A 27,246-nucleotide genomic window follows, 5' to 3' on the forward strand; every position below is an offset into this window, starting at 1 on the left:
GTGTAAAACAGGGATGTGTCATTGCACCTAGTTAATTTGCTATCTTCATTGCTGTGATACTACACCTTATTGAGGGAAAACTTCCTACTGGTGTGGAAATCATATATTGAACAGACAGAAAGCTTTTTAATCTCAGTACGCTGAAAGCAAAAAGTAAGGTAATGTCAACCTCTGTCGTAGAACTTCAATATGCCGATGATAATGTAGTCTCCGCACATTCAGGGAAAGATCTTCAAACTATCATGTCTTTGGAGAAGCATATGGAAAGCTTGGGCTCTCACTTAATATTAAAAAAAACAAAGTGCTTCATCAACAGGTGAGAACTAGTCCCTCTGTAGCACCATCAATCCAGCTTAGTGGTGTGACACTGGTGAATGTTGATCACTTCCCATATCTTGGCAGCCATCTCTCTGTAAAAGCTGACATCGATGCTGAAATTCAACATTGTCTGACCTCTGCAAGTGCTGCATTCCCCCAAATGAAGCATAGAGTGTTCAAGGATCAGGATATTCGCAGGGAGACCAAAATACTTATTTACAAAGCCATTGTACTACCGACCTTACTGTATGCCTGTGAAACATGGACCATTTATAAACGCCACTCCCAACGTCTTGAAAGATTCCACCAATGCTGCCTCCGGAAAATTCTACAAATTACTTGGGAAGACAGACAGACTAATGTTAGCGTTTTGGAAGAAGCAAAGACTACCAGTGTTGAAACAATGATCCTTCAACATCAACTTCGCTGGACCAGTGATGTTGTTTGAATGCCTGATCACTGTCTTCCAAAGCAGCTACTTTATTCCCAACTTAAGGATGGAAAACGGAATATCGGTGGACAGCAAAAGAGGTTTAAAGATGTTCTTAAAGCGAATCTAAAAAAATGTAACATGAACATCAAGAACTGGGAAGTCTTGGCCCATGAACGTCCCAAATGGAGGTTGGCTATTATCAAAGGTGCTGTGGACTTTGAAGAAGCACAAATAGAGGGCAAATGGGACAAAGGAGCTCATCAAACAAATCCTCATCATAGAATCATAGAGTTGGAAGCGGCCTATAAGGTCATCAAGTCCAACCCCCTGTGCAATGAAGGAATCCAAATCAAAGCATTCCTGAAAGATGGCTGTCCAGCTGCCTCTTGAATGCCTCCAGTGTCGGAGAGCCCAGTACCTCTTTAGGTAATTGATTCCATTGTTGTATGGCTCTAACAGTTAGGAAGTTTTTCCTGATGTCCAGTCAAAATCTGGCTTCCTGCAACTTGAGCCCATTATTCCGTGTCCTGCACTCTGGGACAATTGAGAAGAAATTCCAGCCCTCCTCTATGTGACAACCTTTCAAGTACTTTCAAATCTCCCCTCAGTCTTCTCTTCACCAGGCTAAACATGCCCAGTTCTTTCAGTCTCTCCTCATAGGGCTTTGTTTCCAGTCCCCTGATCATCCTTGTTGCCCTCCTCTGAACCTGTTCCAGTTTGTCTGCATCCTTCTTGAAGTGCGGAGACCAGAACTGGACACAGTACTCAAGATGAGGCCTAACCAGTGCTGAAAAGAGGGGAACTAATACTTCACACAATTTGGAAACTATACTTCTGTTGATGCAGCCTAATATAGCATTTGCCTTTATTGCAGCCACATCACGCTGTTGGCTCATATTCAGCTTGCGATCAATGACAATTCCAAGATCCTTCTTGCATGTCGTACTGCTGAGCCAAGTATCCCCCATCTTATAACTGTGCATTTGGTTTCTTTTTCCTAAGTGTAGAACTTTGCATTTATCCCTGTTGAATTTCATTCTGTTGTTTTCAGCCCAATGCTCCAGCCTATCAAGGTCCCTTTGAATTTTGTTTCTGTCTTCCATGGTATTAGCTATGCCCCCCAATCATGACCATCTTCCATCTGGAAACCTATGTCATCACTGTGGGAGGCTGTGTGGATCCAGAATTGGCCTCCACAGTCACTTACAGACCCACTGTTAAAGACCTTATCTTGGAAGACAAACTTACTTGGCCATGAGTGATCGCCAATGAAAAATGATGAAATGGAATCCACTCTGGGTTTTAGTCTCAACTTTCAAGGAGCTGTCCAAGGTGCTAAAACCTGGAGCAGATTCCACTGCCCCAGTGACATAGAGCCACCAGCCACCACTGTCAAAATTATTCATTTTTAAAAGGAGGCTCAGAAAAGCTATCTAAGTGGGACTTCCAAGGGTGCTTGGGCCTTGTCATCTGCTTTAGCATGCCTTGTGTTGGCACTGGGCCTGCTGCAGGGTGGGGGACAATGATAACGTGAATGTCCACTGCTTGGGCTTTAAGATGTTGTTGCAGCTGTGGCTGTTTGTGTTCTCCTTCCCTTACAGCTGCGGCAAGGCAGTCCCGGGTTGCAAAGTGAAGTTAATGAATGAGGATGAGCATGGCAACGGGGAGATTTGCTTCTGGGGACGGACTGTTTTCATGGGCTATTTAAACATGGAGGACAAGACTAGGGAAGCGGTTGATGAAGATGGCTGGTTGCATTCCGGAGACCTTGGGAAGATAGACAGGGATGGGTTTCTCTATGTCACTGGAAGAATTAAGGGTGAGATGCATCTATGTGCCGCATTATGTTGCCCAGGCATTCTTAATTGAGTGGAATGTTATTTATTATTATTATTATTTATTTATTACATTTATATACCTCCTTTTTCTCCAAGGAGCTCAAGGTGGTGTACATGGTGCACACTTCCCAAAACAAATACATAAACCAAGCTATCGTTCATAATCCGCACTTCTCCAAATTTTGTGATGAAGTATTCCAACAAGCGCCTCCCCCGTACAAAATGCACATATTAGGGGAATGTGTGCATAAAAATCCATATTTTATTGAAAATAATGTACAAAAATGCATGCATTAGTTATTTAATTTATATCCTTCCCTTCCTCCCAGAAGGAGCCCAGGGCAGCAAACAAAAATACTAAAAGCACTTTAAAATATCTTAAAAACAAAAGACTTAAAAACATATTAAAACAAAACATCTTTAAAAACATCTTAAAACAGAACATCTTAAAAATACATTTCAAAAACAATGTTAAAAACATCTTAAAAAGCAATTCCTGCACAGATGCAGACTGGGATAAGGTCTCTATTTAAAAGGCTTGTTGAAAAAGGTCTTCAGTAGGTGCCGAAATGATAACAGAGATGGCACCTGTCTAATATTTAAGGGGAGGGAATTCCAAGTGTAGGTGTCACAACACTAGAGGTCAGCTTCCTATGTTGTGCAGAATGGACCTCTCGATAAGATGGTATCTGCAGGATGCCCTCACCCACAGAGCGCAGTGATCGACTGGTATATAAGGGGTGAGATGGTCTTTCAGGTATCCTGGTCCCAAGCTGTATAGGGCTTTGTAGACCAAAACAAGAACTTTGAACTTGGCCCGATATTAGGGGAAATGGTTTGCAAAACTGTTTATATTAGAAATTGCATACAAAAACATGTTTGGTGGAACATGCACTAAAATGCTGATCAATTTCTGTGAGAATTTTTTTAAAAAAATGCAAACTGATATGAAAATGTGGTGAAATGAACTTGAAGATAGGGATGGATGAGAATTTAAATTCAGTTTGCATTTCAAGCCAAGTCTATCAAGTTTGCACTTTCTGAAACAATATGAAAACCAAAACACAGCCATCCTTCAAAAAGTCTCATTGCGATGCAGTTTGTCAGCCAAACATTTACAAAAATGTGAGACGAAATAGCAAGCAAAAATGTATTATGTGATCAGAAATGGCTTGCAAAAATGTGCACGAGTCAAAACTGCCTACAAAAATGTGTTTATTAGGAGAAATTTGCACTAAAATGCTGTAAAATTTTCATGAGGATTTTTAAAAAATTATTGCAGAAATGCGGAGAACTGAATTTCAGACTGGAAAGATGAGATACTGAGAGAACTGAAATGGATAGCTCCTCCCATTCCTATCTGAAGATTTGAAAAAGTGAAAGAGAAACAAAAAAAAAGGTGCCGTCTATTATTCAGAGTAGTGGCAGAGGAACTGAGCGATCTATCCCCTCCTCTACCAGCCTGCGGTGCTTCTGTGCTAGTTGTAGAGGAAGGGACTTTCCTTCCTCTGCAGCTCCCACAAAAGCCAAGTGGGCCATCCAAGGGGGGGATGAAACAATCTGTCCCTTTGCTGCCAGCCTTGCATACTCACCTGCATGGGGCTCCTGCTCACCTGTGGCTACTAGGCGAGTAGACTTGGAACTGACTTCAGAGGTCATTTAACCCAATCACCTGTTGAATGAATGATCTGCTAAAAGGCTGATTTGCAGAGTAGCTGTCTCTTCTTGACTGCAGTAGCCCTCCATTTTGAATTGTGTTCCAAGCTGCCTGGATTTCTGTCTTTTCTACCTCACCTTTGCTCCAAGGAAGGTGGTCTTTTGTTCCCTATCACCAGGGAGGCCCACCAAGGTGTTTTTTTAAAAATTATTTATTTAAAAAATCTGTCCTGCTTTTCACGTGTCATCTAAAAGCAGCTTTACAAAGAAAAAAGAAAATGCAATGTTCAAAATTTAAAACTTTGATGAACAAGTTAGGGGGAAAAACACATTAGAGCAGCATTCATGATGCAAAGGCCTCCTGAAATAAAATCATTTTTACCTGATCTCTGAAATTTTGCAGGGACAGTGCCTGCTTGGTTTCACCTGGGAGTTCCATAGAGTTGGAGGGGATCCACCCAGAAGGCAGTTTGCCAAGGGCCCCCTCAAACTCAGAGCCATCTCTGCCTACCAGTTGGATTAAAGGCTTTAAATCAGCCTTGCAGATCAGTCAGTTTCAAGTTACTAGTCCACAATTGTTTTAGTGGTCAGCTTGGGCACTCATGCTTATGTTAGTAACTTCAGGCACATTGTTGGCTTGAAAAGAAAAAAAGAGGAAAGAGAAAGAGAGAACAGATCCTCCTCCATTTCCAAAACAACCCGTGTTTGTACTTACCATAGCCTCCAGGTGAGTCGTGGCTGTTTACGAGCCTACTTCAAGTGTGACCACCGGGCTTCAAATAAGTTTATTTATTTATTTATTGCATTTGTATACCGCCCCATAGCCGAAGCTCCTTGGGCGGTTTACAGTTATTAAAAACAAATATACAAATATACAAGTTTGCAATCTTTAAAAAAAAAAGTTCTCACAGAAATTGATCAGCATTTTAATGCATGTTCCTCCTTCAGAAAAAGAGTAAAATTTAAAATGTGTACTTTAGGTGTTTTTAGGGGGACCGTCCCCAGTCAAAACACCCTGTGCTTTCTCCTCTTGTTACCAGTCTGTGACTTTCCTCTTCTACTCTCAGCTCCTTTGCCATCCAAAACATGTTTAGTGAATTGTCCTGCCATGCTCTCTTCTGGTGGTTTGTAGATAGCACTTCAGTATAGCAATTCCCCACTATCCATGAGGCTCAGCAGTTCACTCTGCTTAAGGGAAGGCAAGAGCACCTGCTTTGCATGTAGAAGGTCCTGGGTTCAGTTCTTGCCATCTCCAGTTAAAAGGATCATGTAGCAGGTGATAGGCAAGGTGTTTGTCTGCCTAAGATTTTACCATCTCATCTGCTGTTAGTGGTAATGAGGCCAGACAGAAGCAGATTAAGCCTCATTTTCTATTGGCCATTCCCAATGAACATTGAACTGTGGTCCTCAAAGCCCCATATCCCTCCTTAACACAGCACCCATGGGTGAAGTCTAAGGATGGACAAATCTGTCCATTTCAGTTTCTCTTCGTTTCTGATTTTTCCAATCTTAAATTCTGTTCCCCACATTTCCACAGCAGTCTGTGACATTTTTTTTCCTAAAAAAAAAAAAAAGCCTTACAAAAATGCACCAGCATTTGGGTGTGAATTTCTTGTAAAACAACCATTTTTTGTATGCAGTTTTCACTAAGATTACCTATTTGCAAGCAATTTCTCCTAATATAATGCACTTTAATGTTATTTTGTCCTAATATGTGCATTTTTATGTGCACTCTTGTCCTAATATATGCACTTTTTTAGACATTATTTGGTTGGAGAACTGCATTGGAAAATTTCAAAGGAGAACTGTGTTTCAGTTCTTATATTGGTTACAGAAGTATGAATCAAGTAATTTCTCATCAAAATGCAAACAGAATTCACTTTCTCCCCCATCCCATTCATGATCTCTCCCACAGCACCCAAAAGTGCTCTTTTCCAAAAGTATTTACATTTTTCCCTTTCCTTCCCCCCCTTCCATGGAAGCCTGAGCTGTCACTTGCACTTCCTTTCTTTAGGACTTTTTAACATCTCCTCTAGATTGACTTGTAGGTGGCTTGCTTAGTATGTTTTCTGATGAGTAAAACAACAACATATCCTCCTGCCAAGTTCCACCTTGAGGAATGTCTTATGTGTGTGTGCATTTGCAAACACGTTTCCTGTTCCTAGAGATCATTATTACAGCTGGGGGTGAAAACATCCCTCCTGTCCCCCTCGAAGATGCTGTCAAGAGGGAACTGCCTGTCGTTAGCAATGCCATGCTGATCGGAGATCAGAAGAAGTTCTTGTCGATGTTACTGACTTTAAAGGTACAGGCAGCACAAGCAAGGTTAAAATTTTTCAGGATGGACAAATGAATGCATGTAACTTAATAGTTTATGACTCAGTTTTGAGCAGAAAATGTGAACTGCCTTCATGGACAAGTACTGTTAGGATATGATGGTTAACTACAAGAGAAAGAGCCTTCTCAGCAGTGGCTCCTTGTAAGGAAGGGGCGGGGAACTGAATGCCCTACAAATGTTGTCAGAGTCCCACCCCCATCTGCCTCAGCCAGCACAGCCAAAGATCAGGGAGGATGAAGAGATATGATAGCACTCTTCAAGAAAGATTGTCACACAGAGGAGGGACACGATCCCTTCTTGATCATCCCAGAGCACAGGACTGGCTCAAGTTGCAGGAAGCCAGATTTCGACTGAACATCAGGAAAAACTTCCTAACTGTTAGAGCTGTAAGACAATGGAGCCAATGACTTAGAGAGGTGGTGGGCTCTCCAACATTGGAGGCATTCAGGAGGCAGCTGGACAGTCACCTGTCGGGTATGCTGTAAGTTGGATTCCTGCATTCAGCAGGGGGTTGGACTGGATAGCCTTATAGGGCCCCTCCAACTCTACTGTTCTATGATGGGAGTTATAGTCCAACAACATCTGGAGTGCCCACAAGTTCCCCATCCTTGAACTATGGAATGCAATCCTCAGAGGGATTCACCTGGCACATACTTTAATGTCTTTTCTGAATGAGGCAAAAAACCCTTTTTGTTTTTCCAAGTTTTTAATTTTAATTCTGCTGCTTTGTGTGTCTCTGTGTTTCTGTCTCTGTGTGTCACTTTTGCCTCTGGCCCTGGACACTTCTGGAAGGTTGGGCCCTGGAAAGTTGCCCACAGAGGTATATGGCCCTTGGACTGTAAAAGGCTCTCCACCTCCAGACTAAATTGCTCTTTGGCCTGATCCAGCAGGAATTTTTCATTTGTTTCTTTTAATTTTGAGGTAGTACAAAGGTTCAGTCTGGGTAGCCACTCACGACCACATTCACACCATACATTTATTCCATTTTAAACAGTCATGGCTTCCCCCAAAGAATCCTGGAAAGTGTCGTTTGTGAAGACTGTTCAGAGTTGTTAGGAGACCCCTATTTCTCTCATAGAGCTACAATTCTCTGCAGTCCCTGGGAAGGGGGAATGACTGTTAAACCACTCTGAAAACTGTTAACTTCTGTAAGGAGGATAGGAGTCTCCTAACAACTCTCAGCACCCTTCACAAGTGGAATAAATGTATGGTGTGAATGTGGCCTTGTACACATGCAGGTTCTTTTTCAACCCTGGAGTCACTGTGTGCAATGTAAGTGCATGTGTGAACTGAGAATATTCCACCAAAGCTCATAAATACAAAAGGGGTCTCTTTTTTTCTTCCAGTGTGCAATGGATCCTGAAACATCTGAGCCTACAGACAGCCTGACCCAAGAAGCCAGAGAGTTTTGCCAGAAAGTTGGCAGCAAAGCCCCGAATGCATCTGAGATTGTGAGGATAAAAGATCAGGCTGTTTATCGGGCCATCCAAGAGGGCATAGACAGAGTCAACTTGCATGCCATCACTAATGTTCAGCGCATTCAGAAGTGGGCAGTCCTAGAAAAGGATTTTTCCATTTCTGGTGGAGAATTTGGTGAGTTTTCCAAAGACTGGGTTACAATCGAACATTCAAGTAAAAGGAGAAAACTGCTTCTGATCTGCTGTGAAAAGGGCAGATTCTATCTCAAAATCAAACTGCCGCCATCATCATGCCTTTACACAAATCTATGGCGTGACCAGTCTGGACTTTTGTGTACAGTTCTGGTCACTGCATCTCAGAAAGCATATTGTAGCATTGGAAAAGGCCCAGAAAAAAAGAAATAAAAAGGATCTAGAGGCTGGAGCAACTTCACTATGAGGAAAGGTTATAAAGTTTTGGGCTCTTTAGATTGGGAAAAAGGTAAAGAGGATGTAAGAGGGGTGTATAAGATGTTGTGGAGAAATTCTTCCCCTTGCATAATGCTATCCCATTGGGTCTTCCAAGAAAGGCGAACAGTAGGGGGTCCAGGAGGCTATCAATGGCTATTACTCATGGGCTATTTACTACTTACAATGTCAGAGGCATCATAAAATATCAGTTGCTGGGGATCACATGCAGAAGAGTGCTATTGACTTCCTACACTGCTTGCAGGCTTCCCACAGGCATATGGTTAGCTACTGTGAGCACAGAATCTGGTCTAGATAGGCCTTTGGTCTGATGCAGCAGAGTTCATTTTATGCTCTTATCTTTAGCTGGCAATGCAGAGGGCTCAAAAGTCACCAGTGTTCTTAAGCAGCCAAACAAAAAGTGGGTTGAGTCAGCCCTCCCCAGTGACAAACACAGGAAGCTGCTTTATATGGAGTCAGATCAATGGCTCCCTAATCCTATGCTGTCTACTCAGACATCTCCACCAGAGGTCTCTCCCAGTCTAGATACTAGAGATCTGTTTTACCGGAGATGCCACACAATTAAACTTTGGATCTTCACCAGGCAAAGCATGTGCTCCACCACTGAACTCTTGACTGCTCTACAAAACAGGTAGCCAAGGTGGGATCACCTGTTGAGAACCTCTGCTTGTATAAATGTTACACTTCTAAAATGTCTATCTTTTTCATGCTTTTAATTAATGTCTTAAACTGGGGCTGAAAAAAAACCAGAGGTTACTTCCTTGTTTTTTGGAGGGAGAAGAAAAAAATATTAAAGCATCCCCATTTTAAAGAAAAAATATTAGTTAATAATTGCACCATTGAGCAAATAAAATAAAAAGAAACTGGGATGTTTTAAATGTTTTTAAAAATTAACTTGGAAAAAAAAAGAAAGTGAAGGGAGCAGAAGTACCCCTCACACAGTTCAAAAAATTCTAGATACAGCATATCTCTCTGGACTGAGGGATAAAAATATTCCTAAATTTTGATTTCTGCCCCCTGGTAAAGTGAAACTGCAAGATTCAAGGTCAAATGCAGCAAAGAGATCCTGTAAGCATCTCCAATAAGCCCTTCTTTAGGTATGGTCATTAAGCCTCTGTGTCAGACTTTACTTAAATCCACCATTTCCACAAACACCTTCCTTTTGACAACCTGGTATCAATTCCCTTCCATTTTAGGTCCGACAATGAAATTAAAGCGGCAAGCTGTTGTTGAGAAGTACAAAGATGAAATTGATTCTTTTTACACAAATTAAAGACAGCAGTCCAGAACTCCTATCCAGATTTCAACAAAATATGAAACGCATCTTCTGTAGAATATGCAAGACCATCTTTCAAAGGGAGCTGTTTGACATCGCCACCATTTTGAAGAGGCGCATGGAGTTCTTATGAAGATACTTATGGAGTTCTCACAAGTGACACCAACAGCATATTCTGGGCTCCAGTGCGCCACTTCCAGATGTTGCTAATTTGGCTACAGAAACCAGAAAGTGCCAGTCGCCAATCCACTATACATTCCAGTTTAATGTCAATTTTCATTCAGCTTATAGATGGGTATGGACCAATCTGTCAATTCCTGTTTCTCCGTTTTTCCCAGTCTTAAATTCAGTTTGCCACATTTCCTCATGTTCGTGGGTTTTTTTAAAAAGAGTCCTTACTAAAATTATCAGCATTTTAGTGTGAATTTATCCTAATACAGATATTTTGTATGCATTTTTACATGCAAGTATAATGCAGTTTGGTGTTAATTTTCACTAATATATGCATTTTTATTCACACTTTCCCTAATGTACATATTTTGCATAGTTTTTGGCTGGAGAACAGCACTGCAAAATTCAGAGAAACATAATTTCTAAGGAAAGCTGCATTTTCCTGAAATGACTGCTTTTATCAGTGACTATTTCAAGACTCAATATTGAGTGTGACCAACTTAATCTTCACAAGGATATTTGCTGCCCATGGCTCCTTTGGGAGGAAGGGTGGGATATAAATTCAATAAACAGTAATTAATGATGCCATTAAAGATGTCCATGTGAAAGAAAGGATGTGCCAATGGATTGAAAGGACATGCAAAATCACATTCTTCCTGGAGAGGAAACTCAGGCTGTCCTAACTTGACTGGTTAACCATAACAAAACAATCTAGTTCAGTGGTTCCTAAACTTTCCTTGCCCCACAGAACACTTGAAAGTTGCCGAGGGTCTTGGTGGGCCACTTAATTATTTTTCTGCCTGCTGTAGCAATTGTAATGCACTGTGCTAGATATTGCATGATTTTTAGTTGTATTTTTACAGACATGCCACGGTCCACCTGAATGACACCTGCAGGCCAGTTTGGGAACCTCCCATCTAGCTACATTTTGGTTTCCATATTGTTTTGAGGAGTGGGAATTAGGTAGGGTCTCATTAAAATGTGAACCAAACTGTTTTTATATTCCATCTCTATTTACAGATGCTGGAAAGGGAAATTGATAGATTAGAGTGAAAATGCTTAGCTGTGCAGAAACAGCACTCCTTCCTCTTTGACACTTTTCTTTGTTAAAACTTTTTAAAATACGTTTTTGTCTTTTAGCAAATGAAACTGAACATACTAATTTTTACTAAATACTGTGGGACTGTTTTTATTGCATGAATGCAGGTTGCCTTTATTCCAGCTAAGGAATAAATAAAGAAAATTAGGTAATCATCCCATAAGTCTCAAAATTTGCAACAGGGGATGAAAACAGCCATTGGTCCATCCAGTCTTGTGATTTTATTCAAACTTACAGGAACTCTCTAAGGTCTTTTCTGGCCCTAGTGTATCCAAGATACTTTTATCTGAAGATCTAAACCTAAGACCTTCAGAATGCAAAGGATAAAATGAAGGAGTTGGTCCTTGTGATGCAATGCATTGCCTCTTGGGTTTAGGCTGACGATTTATTGTAGTAAGAGACCAAGACAACACAAACCTTATTCCTTATGTGCATCTAAGACTGCAATTTACCTTGCAGTAAGTCTCACTTGGCTTAATAGGACTTCTTTCCAAGTAAAACATGCATAGGATTGTATTGCTTGCAGAGTGGCTAGAGGAGGCATGGAGGAACCTCTTGACTTGCCACTGTCATTGAACTACAACTTCCCACACCCCAGCCAGTGTCCATGGCCTGTCCACTGGGATGGACTGAAGCCGCGGTCTAACATCTGCAGTCTCACAGGTTCCACATCACTATGTTGAGTATCTGATACTGACTGTGAGGATCCAGGTTCCTTAGAATGCCCCATCTCAGGTTAATAATGGGAAGGACCAAAGTTATAAGGGGAAGGGTGGTAACTTAGAGGTAGGGAAGCTGTTTTGCATGCAGAAAGTCCCAGCTTCAAGCCCTGGCATCTCCAGGTAGGGGTAGAATAGACTCCTGTCTGAAACCTTGGAGAACCACTGCCAGTCAGTGAAGGTAATACAAAGCCAGATGGACTAACAGCCTGACTCACTAGAATTCAGCTTCTTGCATTTCTACTAAAAAGTGTCAAGTGGCTATACTTCAAACACAGTATTGGTAAGTAACACCATCTTAATTCTCTGATGAAGTACACCATTGCCTGCAAAAGCTAATTTGTCACAGTAAACCAGTTAATGTCTCTAATGCTCCAGAGTTGTTGCTGGAATAGACCAAAGCAACTATCCTGGGCATTGTCACAAGAACACTATGATGTACAGGCATACCCCGCTTTAATATACGCAATGGGATCAGAGCGTGTATGTAAAGTGGAAATGGAAAAACAAGCTTACTAGGCAGAACGTCACCCTGAAATCAATGGACCTTACTTCTTAGCAAGTATGCTTGTACCTTTCAGTAGAGACAGAGCTAAAATCACATACAAGTTGTAGGAATTTCAACATTTTTTATATTTGTGGATCATGACCCAGGGAAAATGCAGTTATGTCTTAAGCCCGTGGAAATAAGGGCTGTTGTCCAATTAAAGTAGTCTTAGGCTGCAATACAATACACACTTATCTGGGAGTAAATCCCATTGAACCCAATGGAGCTTACATCTGAGTAGATGTATTAGATTGCAGCCTTAGTTGATTAATGAGTTTGGCAATTTAAGCAGATACAAATAAAACAATACTGGGGGGGGGAGAAGGCATATGCCAGCTTTTGCCAACCTGGCGCACCCCAGAGGTGTTGGACTACAGTGCCTCTCAACCTCAACCAGCACATCAGTGCTAGCTGGGGCCATTTAAAAGTTGTAGTCCAAAACATCTAGAGGGCACCAGGCTGCTGAAGACTGGCACAGACTGACTTCAATGTGGAGGCATTCTCTTGTGTGAGGGAGAAGACACAACACCTCTAAGTGGCTGGCTGCCCAGTTTCTGAATTCTAAATTACACATTAAATTGTGAGCAGCTTATTTTTCAATCAAAAGGTTTTTAAACAGATTAACCAACCACTGCATACATCCTGAATGGAAAACAGCATGATTCGGGACTGGGGCCATTGCACATCCACCGCTTAACAGCTTAAAGGCTCTGAAATGTATTTCTTCATGCCAATATTTCTCTAAATGGGCAAGGTGTAAGCTACTAGCAAAAGTTTTCAAGGGGACCAATTTTGCCTTCCACTTTGTAGATGGTGTGCCCAGAGCTGCGTTTATGGGCTACCACAGAGGTACATGAGCCTTCTGTAGGCTGGATTGGTCAAAGCACTTCGACCTAATCTATTGTAAGAACCCAAACAAAAGCGGCATATCTTTGGGAGGTCTTTATTTTTCCTCGCTTTGTGCACTAATGGTAACCCCTGTCACTTAGTACAATCCAAGAGACGGAAGCAGCAAGAATACAACACACTCTGGTCAAGCAACAGCTCTGTTGCCAAGCTCTTTGAGAAACCCATATTAATATGCAAGACTGAAAGTTACCTCTTGGTATGCCTCTCAATGCGGAAGTAAAAAGTAAAAAAAAAAAGCTCCCCAAACCTCACAGTCTCATCACTACTTCTGGTTGTTTGGACACTGAAATGGGAAACTGTAGTGGTAAAGCCAAGTAGTTCTGCATGGTTTGGCTTCAGTGTGTGCGGAGAGAAAAAAACATGCAAGACAGGGAGTCACTGGCCAGCTACAGGCTCAGTCACACCTCTCATATTAGCCCTGGGATAGACTGCAAGTGTACCATGCACAATGGAGAGAGTGTCTGAGCATGGGTGTTATTCCAACACATTCAAAAGGTTTATGACATGTATGCCCACACATAATGCGTGAAGGTGGCAGGTTATGGCCTTCCAACAACATTCAGTCAGAGTGCTCTCTCCCTCCCCGTCCCCCCCAAAACCCATACATTTCCTTATACTATGGCTGAAATGGAGACCTGATGGAAAACACAAGTTGCTGCAAAGCATCCCTGCATGTCCTCCTCCTTTGCCCTGCCCCCCTGTAATGTCTGCTAAATACAACACATACAAAATTATACCAGGAGATTCTCTGTCCCACTTCATCTGCTGCTGACTGGGGGATGGCACAGCTCAATGATAACCATGTCATGCAATTTGTATTACCACATGTCGCCAGACGAGGACATGCAGGGCTGCTGTTGCTAGCAGCAGCTATGAGCCTCCCATGATCCCTCCTTCTGCCTCAGATCAGCTGTATAGTCTGTCATTCATCTTCCATTTGAGTGGATTGAAATCCATTAATTACCAACTTGCCTATTTAAATGTAAACTGAAGATCTATATCAAACCTTGAGCACAATACAAAAGCCATTACATTACAGTAGCAGTTGTAAAGTATACATTGATATCCATCTAGGCAGGAAAGCATTAAACATTCCTTCACAATATGTAACAGACAAAATCAAGTTGTATAACTAATCTTCATTGAGGAATGCTAGAGCAAATAGGTAATGTGTAGAGAAACTCTGAAGTCTAAAAGTGTGGTCAAAATGTACTTTTAACAGTATTCTTTCAGTCCCAAAAGGTTAGAGATACCTTCCATTTTATATACAATAGCTGAAACTCATTTAATATTCCCACAGTTGCAAGTCTTTATTTATGCTTTTGAAGGATAGGTTTCACGTGCAAGAACAGATGGAGCTCTTTTCAACAATTTTTCTAGTCTCATATAGATCTTTTGCTTTAGAAAAATATATTGTGCTATTTTGAGGCTGTATTCCCTCTTGTATTCCTAATGGATAACAGACTTTTAAACAGACCAAGCCTCCTTTAACTTCCGCGTATCTGGAGACTTAACATCAAGTGTTTCTGGAAAACAGGAGGACTTGAAATGGAAGAAGGTTGACCATTTCGTGCAATTCATGCTAAAAGGAATTTTGTTCTATAAAAATGTGTTTCATATGTAATAAATAAAAAGAACAAGCACTTGGAAAAAGTCCACCAAAACGCAGGCACAAGAATAATTGCATCCATTAGAGCTGAATTTATTTAACAAAGAGGCTCCCTGTCTAAAAGTTTGCTTTCCTCAAGAGAAAGACAAACAAAATGGATATGTATTGCAGATAGCTAATGTGTTTTAGTAACAGATTCCACCAGGAGTGACTGAAACCGACAAGCTATGAAGAAGCTTTATTCTTTATCCCTTACTCTGCGGCAGATCTCTGCTGTGAACTCCGAACACTTTGCGTTACCTCCCAAATCTTTGGTCAAGACCTGAAAATAGAGAGGGGAGGAGGAGGTGAGACAAAGAAAGGACAACCATGTGCAACCATGTAGGCTTCTCCAGGATCTGGACACATAGTGTGATGTTGCCATTCTGTGTACACAAGCTGACTGTCCAGAGTTATAAGACTTGTGTGAACTCTTAGCTGAAGGAGGTTCTTCCAGTTAGTCAACTTAAGGACTAGACATTTTACAAAGTGGTGCCCGACTAAACTGGGATGGTCAAGAAGTACCCTGTGCCTAGCACTTGTGGTGAGAGAAGAGGCCAACTGCTCCATCTCATTGTGACATCTTCATAATTATTGGTAAGTCTGGGTTGAGCTGAAATTAATTCACTGGCCAGTTCACCTATCACATTAAACCATAGCTTAAAAACAAGCCATGGTTTAATGTGAACAAGTTGTACAGTAGTGCATGCTGCTCAAAACTTCCTGTGGTGCTCCTCCTATACCACAGGCAAAACAAGTCAGAGTCTGGCTTGTCAAGTCATCTGGACCCAGGCTCCAGGTTTGTTTCCTCCAAAGAAACAAGTGGTAAATCAAGAACAAACTTTAGTAACAGTAGCCAGGGAGGAGCAGAGTGAGAAGTCGGAGGAGTGTTAACCGGCACAATGCTCAGTCACATTAAACCAGCTTGTTTTAAACTATGCTTTAATACGACGTGGGAACCCGGTTACCAAGAGAACAACCCATATCTACTTCTCTGAAAATGTTTTACTGAAACAAATCACACATGCAACCTTCTCAGAGTTCATCTAGGGAGCAGAAGGTGGCTTCCTCAATAGTTTAATGAGATTGTCTTTTGGCAAGATGTTGTAGGACTTTGATAGGATTTATGAACCTATTAAGCTGCTGAGGCAGAGCAGCCCACTCAGTACTGTTTATTTCCAACTGGTGGCAGCTCCCAAAGTTCTCTGGCAGAGACTTGAAGGCCTGCTACACAAAACCCTTAGGTCAAGGTGCGAGTAGATTTCAGCCTTGCGAGAGAACATAAGAAGAGCCTGCTGGATCCAGCATCCTGTTCTCACAGTGGCCAACCAGTTGCCCATGGGAAACCCGCAAGCAGGAGAGGGAAGGCTAACAGCTTTGATAGTCCCAATCTTTTCAGTTGGAAACGCCAAGGTCTGAAGCTAGGCTCCTGTCATGGCCCCGTCAGAGGACTCATCAGACGAGGATGACTTGGGAGTAACAGCAGCAGACCCAGAAGCAGCAGACCCAGAAGGAGAAACGGAGGAGCCTCCTGAGAATCCAGCTCCTTCTGCCCCTCAGCTGCACAGCACCCCAGACACAGCTGAAGCCCTTCAGCCAGACGCAGACAGTGAACAGGATACTCCCCCCTCACCTGCAGAACGTAGACAACAGAAGGTCAGGCAGAAGAGGGGTAAGGCCAAAACGCTGATGGCTCACACCTGCTGACAAACCTGCTCCTTAAAAGTCAAACCTTGGCTTCAGCTTGTTGCTGACTACAACGTCAGGCGTGACCACTGTGTGTCTTCCTATCCCCTGAACCTTGACTTGGACTGATCTCTCGGCAAACTAGACCCGGACCTTCACTGACGTCTCTTCTGGATTTCTGGCTTGGCACGTAAGCTTTGAACGGTCTCTGCCCTTATCTTGCTTCCTCCTTGCTAGCCTGGCAGATTTATAGCCAAGCTGCCGGCTGAGGACTTACGGCCTGGCAATTACCAAGGAATCTCCAGCCCTGCCTGCACCCCCATTGACACTGCTGTCTCAGTGCAGAGCTGACAGCTCCACTACTGAGCAATAGCCTTTCCCCATGTGCTTCCTATAAATATTTGAGTGCCAAAGGCACTCTGGGCTTCTAGTCAAAATCGTATTCACCATCCGTATACTCACTTAACATGTAGCACTGGGATGAACAGTCAATCAATTACTTGCTCTCATTTTTTACCACAGCCTGATTAAACCCAAAGACACCAATCTTGTTTATGTGTAAGATGACCTACACTGCAGCCAGAGATAACCACTTGCTTCTCCCCTTTGCAAGGCACTCATGCAGAACTGTAGGTTCTTGCTGCTAGACCCAAAAACGTGGATTTTTGTCCCCTACCTAGTGCCAACCCCCAAATAATAGATACTGCTAGCATAACAATTTCTTAGCTAGAAATTGTACTGCACAGCAATCATTTGAGAGACTAATCAAGGGTTAACTTATGGGGGTGCTGGTGTTATAGACCTAGTAGCAGAGACCGGGAGATGTTGGGAGCACTGGACAATAAAGACGTTCCAACCAATTCTCCAGAATGGCAAAGTCTATGCTCTGGCTCTATCCGAATCACTTTCTGTAGAAACTTAATCACAAGTTCACCAGTGATAGGCGAACCCTAACAAGACATACCTTCCTATCTTTGATTGTATCAAAACATGCATCTTCTATTTTTGTGGCATATTCTGGCATTCCCATGTGTCGCAGCATCATCACCGCACTCAAGAGAAGCGCTGTTGGATTCGCCAAGTCTTTCCCAGCAATGTCTGGAGCTGTTCCATGAACCTATGAAGACAACAAACTCTCATCACGCTGACCTACTGATTCTGTGGATTAAAGCATTTTTTCAGTGGATATCTTGCACCAGCTTAACAACTTGGTGCTTTTTACATAGCCTGTGAAATATTACATGAAACAAGGTATTATGGTTTTTGTACTAAGTGGATGACATGAAAATTAATGGGAGCTACTTAAGAATGGGTACAAGAATGGGTACTCAAAAATACTACAGCTGGTATAGCACAGTGGGGAGGAGAGCCTGGCTGGGAGCCCAGAGTCTGCGAGTTCAAATCCCCGCTCGTGTCTCCTGGGTGTCAAGGGCCAGCTAAAGATCACCCCCACTGTGAGTGGCTAAGGGTTACGTGCCCTGCCACCTGTGCAGCCGTGGGCAAGCTGCATACTCCTAAGGAGCCCAGTTGCCCCCCAGCTGTGGCACGCTGAGCAGGCCCTAGCCAGCTGGGGAGGACTAGCCTCAGAGGGAGGCAACGGTAAACCCCCTCTGAATACCGCTTACCATGAAAACCCTATTCATAGGATAGCCATAAGTCGGGATCGATTTGAAGGCAGTCCATTCCACTCAAGAAAAGCTGCCTCCTGCTGCCAAGAGAAGTTGCAAGATGGGCAGTGGCCAGCTGCAGGAACTGAGAAGTTACTGCTTCAACCCACCTCTGCATCACACCAGTGTGTGACCAAGATACTATAAGCCTTTTCCAAGTGAACAATAGTCAACATTAAAAAAACACACCTTATTCAGAAGGAACATGCTTGGCAGTATGTATGAGAAGGGGATTTGAACTCCTTATTTGCTATTTTAAATTTCTTTCAAAAACAGAAACACACCCAAGTTAAGAGCCTAAACTAATTATGCCTCAGATCTTGTTTTCAAAGTAGTGTTACATCCAGCAATATCCTTTGTTACCAGTATTTGAACAGCCCTGCAATGAACTTATTAAACCCTGAAGACAGAAGTATTTGCTTTTCTAGAAAGCCCAACCACAGCCATGACAAAAAACAGAGCCATAAGCAAGGCTTGCTGAAGTTTAGACTTACAGCAGCTTTTCCCCTCTGCAAGGGTGGGGGACCTATTAAGTTGGTCTGCCGCCAGAGACTAATGGATCCGGATGGTTTCCAAAGGGCTCTGGGGAGTTTTCCGGCTGATAGGGCTGGTGCTCCTGTTGAAATCCTGGTTGAACTGTGGAATTCAGAAATGACCCGGGCAGTTGACATAATTGCTCCTGAGCACCCTCTCCTGTGTAGTGCTTGTACGGCTCCATGGTACACTCCAGAGCTGAGAGCAATGAAACAATATTGGAGACTGCTTGAGTGCAGATGGAGACAAACTCCTGGTGGATGCAATCACACACTGCTAAGTGCCTATGCTAAGCTGTATTTAGGGGCAGTGAGGGCAGCAAAAAAAAAAAAACTTTGCTGCCACTATCAAATCATCAATCTGCCACCCAGCGCAGCTCTTCAGAATTGTCCAGGGGCTATTACACTCTCGCCCCAAGGACATGGTAGAACCACCTGAGGCCCGCTGTAATGAATTTGCTAGGCACTGCCAGGATAAAATCTTTAGCATCCTCCTCTATGTCACATAGAGGAGGGCTGGGATCTCTTCTGGGTCATCCCAGAGTACAGGACATGGAATAATCGGCTCAAGTTGCAGGAAGCCAGATTTCGACTGGACATCAGGAAAGGCTTCCTAATGGTTAGAGCCATACGACAATGGAATCAATTACCTAGAGAGGTAGTGGACTCTCCGACACTGGAGGCATTCAAGAGGCAGCTGGACAGCCATCTGTCGGGTATGCTTTGATTTGGATTCCTGCATTGAGTTGGGTTGGACTTGATGGCCTTATAGGCCCCTTCCAACTCTACTATTCTATGATTCTAGGACTTGGACTCCAGTGTTATAGCAGGTGCATCAAGCGAGGTATCCAGAGCATAGCCTTGTCCTGATTTCTTGGATGAGTTTCAGTTGATGCAGCTTGAGGACGTTGACAAGGTGCTTGGACAGGTTTGTGCAACCAGTTCTGTGCTGGATCCTTGCCCTTCTTGGCTGCTTTTTTTATAACCTTTTATTGTTGTACAAAAATTTAACATAGATACAGCAAAATAAATGTAACCCCAGTCCCCTCCCCCCTGCCAATATTTATGATAACGATGTAGCACATATGCAGACATGTAAGAGTACATAGGCAAGTGTATATATACAGGTGAGTATCTTACAGTTCGAATGACCAGTATAGTATAAGGCTTGGGAAACAGAAAACCTGTGTGTTCCATAGTATTTACTCATGAAAATCAGATAGCTTTTGCTGATGAAGAAAGCTGATTATGTAAATCTTGTTGTGAAGTGTATTCTATAAATCTCCACCATATAGATATGTTTGTGGTTTTGCAGCGCCTCTCAGGAATCGAAGATGCAGTGAGATTTTCCCCAAGATTGCTATTGTCCAAATGTTTGTGTACCAGACCTGTGTGTTCAGCTCATCTAGATGTTTCCAGTGTTGTAATATCGATATTCTTGCTGCCATTAATAACTTGGATATTAATTTTTTTTATTTCAATGTACTATTTTCACCTTTGAATAAAGTAAATAAGAAGCCCTTCTTGGCTAATAAAAGCTAGCAGGGATGGAACAGCCGGCTGGGCCAGGGAAGTGATTAATGCCTCTCTGCAAGAGGGAGTGGTCCCTGGCTGCCTGAAAGAGGCGGTAGTGAGACCACTCCTGAAGAGACCCTCCCTGGACACAGAAAATCTTAATAACTATGAGCCGGTGGAAAATGTTCCACTCCTGGGCAAGGTCCTTGAACGAGTGGTTGCAGGCCAGCTCTAGACACTCTTGGATGAGACCGATTATCTGGATCCATTTCAGTCGGGTTTCAGGCCTGGTTTTGGCATGGAAACAGCCTTGGTCACCCTGTATGATGACCTCTGTCGGGAGAGAGACAGGGAGTGTGACTCTGTTGATTCTCCTTGATCTCTCAGAGGCTTTCGATACCATCAACCATGGTATCCTTCTTGGGCAACTGGCTGATTTGAGAGAGGGAGGTACTGCATGGCAGTGGTTCTGCTCCTACTTGGCAGGTCGCCTCCAGAAGGTGGTGCTTGGGGAACATTGCTCAGCCCCGTGGATTCTCCAGTATGGGGTTCCACAGGGCTCAGTTCTGTCCCCCATGCTGTTCAACATCTACATGAAACCGTTGGGTGCGGTCATCCAGAGTTTTGGAGTGCGTTGGCATCAGTATGCTGATGACACGCAGCTCTATTTCTCCTTTTCATCTTCTTCAGGTGAGGCTATCAATGTGCTGAACCAGTGCCTGGCTGCAACAATGGACTGGATGAGGGCTAATAAACTGAGGCTCAATCCAGAGAAGACTGAGATGCTGTTAGTGGGTGGTTCTTCTGACCGGATGATGGACGTCCAACCTGTCCTGGATGGCGTCGCACTCCCCCTGAAGGAGCAGGTTCATAGCTTAAGGGTTCTCCTAGAACCATCTCTGTTACTTGAGGCTGAGGTAGCCTCGGTGGCACGTAGTGCCTTCTATCAACTCCGGTTGTTGGCCCAGCTGCACCCCTATCTGGATAGGAACAACCTGGCTTCAGTTTTCCATGCTCTGGTAACCTCCAAGTTAGAATACTGCAATGCACTCTATCTGGGGCTGCCTTTGAAGACAGTTTGGGAACTGCAGCTTGTGCAAAATTCAGCGGCCAAACTGGTAACAGGGACCAAATGGTTCAAACATATAAAACCGATTCTGGCCCACTTGCATTGGCTGCCTGCATGTTTCCGAGCCTGATTCAAGGTGCTGGTTTTACACGGCTTGGGACCACAATACTTGATGGAACGCCTCTCCCGACATAAACCCACCCATACACTATGCGCAACATCCAAGGCCCTCCTCCGGGTGCCTACTTGGAGGGAATCTGGCAACAAGGGAGAGGGCCTTCTCAGTGGTGGCCCCCAAATTATGGAATGATTTCCCTGACAAGGTGTGCCTAGTGCCAACAGTATTATTTTTTCGGCGCCAGGTCAAGACTTTTGTCTTTTCCCAGGCATTTTAACAGCATTTGAATAGTATGTGTTTTAAGTTGCCTATTGGTTTTTATGGGTTTTAATTTGGTATGATTTAAATTTGTATACTTGTTTTTAATGTTGTTAATTGTTGTAAACCTCCCAGAGAGCTTCGGCTAGGAGGTAGTTTCAGGATTTCATTTCACAACAGAAGCCTTACCGATTCAAAGATTGCAACTCCATTAGCACCAATATTCCCACTTGGTGTAACTCCAAGACCCCCAATCAAGCCTGCACACAAATCACTGGAAGGAAAATGAAAACACAAAAAAGGCTGGAGTTAGTACATCTAGGCCCTTTAGCAGGTCATGTTAAAAATACTGTGTACTTGGGAACTTTTGGGAAAAAAGGAAGCTAAGAAACAGTGTTGGGCGGAAAACAGGCCACAGCTTTCACAAGGACAAAAGCACAAAAAGAGAGTGTTTGGCAGCAGAGTGCAGGGACCCAACTGCAGTAATATCCAGCCTGTCCACGTGGTGCAAACAGGAGCAGGACGGTGTAAAGCACGGTTTAAGGAATGGAGAAGATGGCTGGGCAAGGGAGAAAGCTGCAGGACACGAAGACCAAGAGAAGCTGGCGGCAAGTGAAGTACTTTGATACACTTTTTAGATATCCTGGAGTTCCATTTGTTTACCTGTTATTTTTACATCCTACCCTTCCTCCAATTAGCACAGAGCAACACCACAGACTAAATAAATCAAACATACTATTATTATTATAATTATTATTAGAATTTATTACCCACCCTTCACCCAAAGGTCCAAGACGGGCCACAACAACTTCAAAACGCATAATTAAAAATAGTTAAAAACAACCTAAACAACATCACAGAAAATAGGGTGGGTCCTAAAAATACACATTTCAAGTGTCGAAGGCCAGGGTAAATCTTCAGCATTCTCTGAAAGCAGTACAATGAAGTTGCCAGATGCACCTTAGTGGGGAGGGAGTTCCACAGCTTAGGGGCCGCCACAGAGAAGGCCCTCTCCCGGGCCATCACCCCCCGAACTTCCAAGGGTGGTGGATCTCCCAAAAGATCTCAGCACCCAAGAGGGTTTGTAGGGAAGGAGGCTGTCTTTCAGATATTTGGGACCAAAGTCGTTTAGGGATTTAAACACTGATGTGAGCACCTTGAACTGGGCCCAGAAACAAACTGGCAACCAATGCAGCTGTTTTAAAACAGGGGTCATATGAGTTCTAAAGGAAACCCCAGCCAATAATCTGACTGCTGCATTTTGGACCAGTTGAAGTTTCCAAGTTGTCTTCAAGGGCAGCCCCTCTTAGAGCACATTACAATAATCCAGTCTGGAAGTTACCAGAGATTGGAGCACTGTGGCCAAATCTTCTCTGTCCAAAAGGAGCTGAAGCTGGCGAAGCAGCCAGAACTGGAAAAAGGCACTCCTAGCCCCTGAGGTCACCTAAACCTCCAGAGATGGTGTGGGATCAAGGAGCACCTACAGGCTGCAGACCTGCTCCTTCAAGGAAAGAGCAACCCCATCCAGAACAGGCTGTCTTCCCACCTCCTGGACATGAGAACTCTGGACACATAACACCTCTGTCTTTTCAGGATTCAGCCTCAATTTATTGGCCCACATCCAGTCCATCACGGTCTCCAAGCATCTGTTCAATACCTCAACTGCCTCTCCTGATTCAGATGGAATAGAAAGGTAGAGCTGGGTGTCATCTGCATATTGATGGCACCTCACTCTAAATCTCCTGGTGACAGCTCCCAGTGGCTTCATATAGATATTAAATAGCATGGGGACAAGATGGAACCCTGCAGAACACAACATGATAATTCCCATAGTGCTGAACAGTAGCCTCCCATAACTACTTTTTGAAAGCAGCTCTGGCGCTATGAGCAGAATCACTGAAGCACAGCACCCCTAACCCCCATCTCCTTGAGACGTTCCAGAAGGACACCATGGTCAATAGTATCAAAAGCTGCTGAGAGATCAAGGAGAACAAGCAGGGTCACACTCCCCCATCTCTCTCCCGACAAATGTCATCAACCAGGGTGACCAAGGCTGTTTCAGTGCCATGGCCAGCTCTGAAGCCAGACTGGAAGGGATCCAAATAATCTGTTTCCTCCAAGCTTGCTTGAAGCTGGATTATCACCACCTTCTCAAGCACCTTGCCCAAAAAGGGGTATTTGCCACTGGGCAATAGTTCTGGGTCCACTGAGGTCCTCTTAAGAAGGGGATACACCACTGCCTCCTTCAAGGCTGATGGTATCTCCCCCTCCTCCAACGAAGCATTAATCATTCCCTGGGCCCACCCAAACAGTCCCCTTTGGCTAGTTTTCAGCAGCCAAAATGGGCAACGGTCAAGGGGGCAAGTGGTGGGCTGCTCTTCTTCAAGCAGCTTGTCCAGGTCCTCAGGTCACAATAGTTGAAACTGATCCAATACATACTATAATAAAACTGTAGTTAAAACTACAAAATCACAATAAAGTCAGTAGCGACAGATATTTATACTGCCTCTGAAATACCAATCCAGTTAAGATCCTGGACAAATAAAAAATGTTTTTAGCCTTCATTTAAAATGTTTCTATCGTGAGGGTGAATGAGATGTCATCTGGGAGATAGTTTCATAAGTAAGTGTGTGTGTCTGTGTGGCAGAGAATCCCCCATTTCATGTCACTGCCCTATTGAACACTCCAGGGACAGGACAATGAGTAGGGCATCTCCTGCAGAACGTAATGCATGGGTCAGCTGGTAATGGGAAAGATACCCTTTTAAGTACTTCGGTCTCAAGTCGTTTAGTGCTTTATATCGTATATATGATATATGAGAGTGTGGAAGAAGCTGAGAGCAATGCCGTCAGAAGTCTAGACCAAGAGGCTGGACTTCTAGCAGGGGCACCCAAGGCAGAATGGTCAAAGCTGAGACACCAGACTAGGATGCATCCAAACTCAGAGGAAGGCAATGGTAAACCACCTCTGAATATCTTTTACCAAGAAAACCCTATGAACAGAGTATCCAAAATGCAACATGAGATAGTGCTGGAAGATGAGACCCCCAGGTAAGATGGCACTCATTGAGCTACTGGAGAAGAACAAAGGACAAGGAGAAGTAGCGCTGTGACTACTGATACAACTGGGTCAAAGTCAAAAGGAAGCCCGGAGGCTGATGCGCACAGGTGTGAAAGGAGAGGCTGAAGTTGTACAGTGTACACAATAGGAACATGGAATGTGAGAAGCATGAACCAGGGAAAGTTAGAAATTATCAAGCAAGAAACGGAACATATCAATATTGCAGTACTTGGCATGAGTGAATTAAAATGGACGGGAATGGTACACTTCCAATCAGGCAACTACGAAATATTTTATGCAGGAAATGAGAAATTAAAAAGAATTGGGGTTGCTCTAATAGTGAGAAGTGATGTAGCAAAAGCAATTACAAGCTATAACACAAGGTCTGAGTGAGTGATATCAATGAGCCTTAATGGGAAACCTATCAACATAACCATCATCCAAGTCTATGCTCCAACAGCAAACACAGAAGAGGAATTGGAGAGATTTTACACAGAAGTACAGGAAGAAATTGATCACACAACAAACTGGATGCTCTGATAATCATGGGGGACTGGAATGCAAAAGTAGGGAACAGAGAAGATCTAGGAATTGTGGGAAAGTGGGGCTTAGGAGATAGAAATGAAGCAGGAGAGAGACTTACTGATTTCTGTGAAGCCAATAATGTTTTATTTTATTTATTTATTATTTGATTTATATCCTGCCCTTCCTCCCGGCAGGAGCCCAGGGCAGCAAACAAAAGCACTAAAAACTTTAAAACATCATAAAAACAAACTTTAAAACACATTAAAACAAAACATCTTTAAACACGTTTCTTAAAAAAAGATTTCAAACATTGTCTAAGTTTAAAAACATTTTAAAAAAGGTTTAAGAAATATTAAAAAGCAATTCCAACACAGACGCAGACTGGGATTAAAAGGCTTGTTGAAAGAGGAAGGTCTTCAATAGGCGCCAGAAAGATAACCCAGATGGTGCCCGCTTAATATTTAAGGGGAGGGAATTCCACAGGGTAGGTGCCGCCACATTAAAAGTCTGTTTCCTATGCTGTGCAGAACAGACCTCCTAATAAGATGGTATCTGCAGGAGGCCCTCACCTGCAGAGCGCAGTGATAGGGTATATAAGGGATAAGAAGGTCTTTCAGGCCCAAGCTGTATAGGGCTTTGTATACTAAAACTAGAACCTTGCACTTGGCCCGGTAGCAAATGGCCCAGTGTAATTCTTTCAGCAGCGGGGTAACATGTTGACAATACTCTGCCCCAGTGAGCAGTCTTGCTGCTGCATTTTGCACCAGCTGCAGCTTCCGGACCAACCTCAAGGGCAGCTCCACATAGAGCGCATTACAGTAATCCAGCCTGGAGATTACCAGTGCGTGGATAACAGTGGTCAGGCTATCCCGGTCCAGAAATGGCCGCAGCTGTCTTACCAGGCGAAGCTGGTAAAAGGCACTCCTGGCCACTGAGGTCACCTGGTCCTCTAGTGACAAAGATGGATCCAGGAGCACCCCCAGACTACGAACCTGCTCTTTCAGAGGGAGTACGACCCCATCCAAAGCAGGCAACTGACCAATTATCCGAACTTGGGAACCACCAACCCACAGCGTCTCTGTCTTGCTAGGACTCAGACTCAGTTTATTGGCCCTCATCCAGCCACCCCCGAATCTAGGCAGCTGTCCAGGGCTTGCACGGCCTTTTCCGATTCAGATGTTATGGAGAAATAGAGCTGGGTATCATCAGCATACTGCTGACATCTCGCCCCAAATCTGATGACCACTCCCAAGGGCTTCATACAGATGTTATACAGCATGGGGGACAAGATGGTACCCTGCGGCACCCCACAGCACAACTGCCAGGGGGCTGAAAGACAATCACCCAATGCTATTCTCTGAGAATGACCTTGGAGATAGGATCGGAACCACTGTAAGACAGTGCCTCCAATACCCATCTCACCAAGTCAGCCCAGAAGGATACCATGGTCAATGGTATCAAAAGCCACTGAGAGATCAAGTAAAAATAACAGGGTCTCACTCTCCTTCTCCTCTCGATAAAGGTCATCCATCAGGGCGACTAAGGCCGATTCAGTCCCATAATCAGGCCTGGACCCAAACTGGAACGGGTCAAGATAATCTGTTTCATCCAAGAGTATTTGCAATTACTGCGCCACAACCCTCTCAATCACCTTCCCTAATAGGAAGGGGGTATTTGCAATGGGTCGCTAGTTGTCACAAACCAATGGGTCCAGGGTGGGCTTTTTCAGGAGTGGTCGGATCACTGCCTCTTTCAAGGCAGCTGGAACCACTCCCTCCGCAATGATGTGTTGACTACACCCTGGATCCACTTGGTCTAACCCTCTCGGCAAGCTTTAATAAGCCAAGAAGGGCAAGGGTCGAGAGGACACGTTGCTCGCCGCAACAACGCAAGCACCTTGTTTCTTGCAAACACATTTTTTGAGCAACCAAAAAGATGACTATATACATGGACTTCACCAAATGGTTAATATAGGAA

General features: G+C 43.6%; 2 protein-coding genes across 3 annotated transcripts in view; one reads left to right on the forward strand and one right to left on the reverse strand.

Moving 5' to 3' along the window:
• The window catches only part of ACSBG1 (acyl-CoA synthetase bubblegum family member 1), a 51,947-nt gene extending 40,855 nt beyond the window's left edge, over positions 1 to 11,092 (forward strand). For both annotated transcript variants that reach the window (XM_061595486.1, XM_061595487.1), the window contains 4 exons: positions 2,353 to 2,570; positions 6,411 to 6,550; positions 7,930 to 8,176; positions 9,666 to 11,092. In XM_061595486.1, coding sequence (XP_061451470.1) covers positions 2,353 to 2,570; positions 6,411 to 6,550; positions 7,930 to 8,176; positions 9,666 to 9,742 — 682 coding nt within the window. In that variant the 3' untranslated portion in view covers positions 9,743 to 11,092. The remainder of the gene's footprint in view (positions 1 to 2,352; positions 2,571 to 6,410; positions 6,551 to 7,929; positions 8,177 to 9,665) is intronic.
• A 2,118-nt stretch (positions 11,093 to 13,210) lies between these two features.
• The window catches only part of IDH3A (isocitrate dehydrogenase (NAD(+)) 3 catalytic subunit alpha), a 35,308-nt gene continuing 21,272 nt past the window's right edge, over positions 13,211 to 27,246 (reverse strand). Inside the window, exons 9-11 of the mRNA XM_061595106.1 lie at positions 21,874 to 21,958; positions 17,489 to 17,641; positions 13,211 to 15,121 (exon numbers count right to left, since the gene is read on the reverse strand). Coding sequence (XP_061451090.1) covers positions 15,038 to 15,121; positions 17,489 to 17,641; positions 21,874 to 21,958 — 322 coding nt within the window. The 3' untranslated portion in view covers positions 13,211 to 15,037. The remainder of the gene's footprint in view (positions 15,122 to 17,488; positions 17,642 to 21,873; positions 21,959 to 27,246) is intronic.

Source organism: Rhineura floridana, chromosome 14 (genome assembly GCF_030035675.1).
Source record: "Rhineura floridana isolate rRhiFlo1 chromosome 14, rRhiFlo1.hap2, whole genome shotgun sequence".
Taxonomy (NCBI): Eukaryota; Metazoa; Chordata; class Lepidosauria; order Squamata; family Rhineuridae; genus Rhineura; species Rhineura floridana.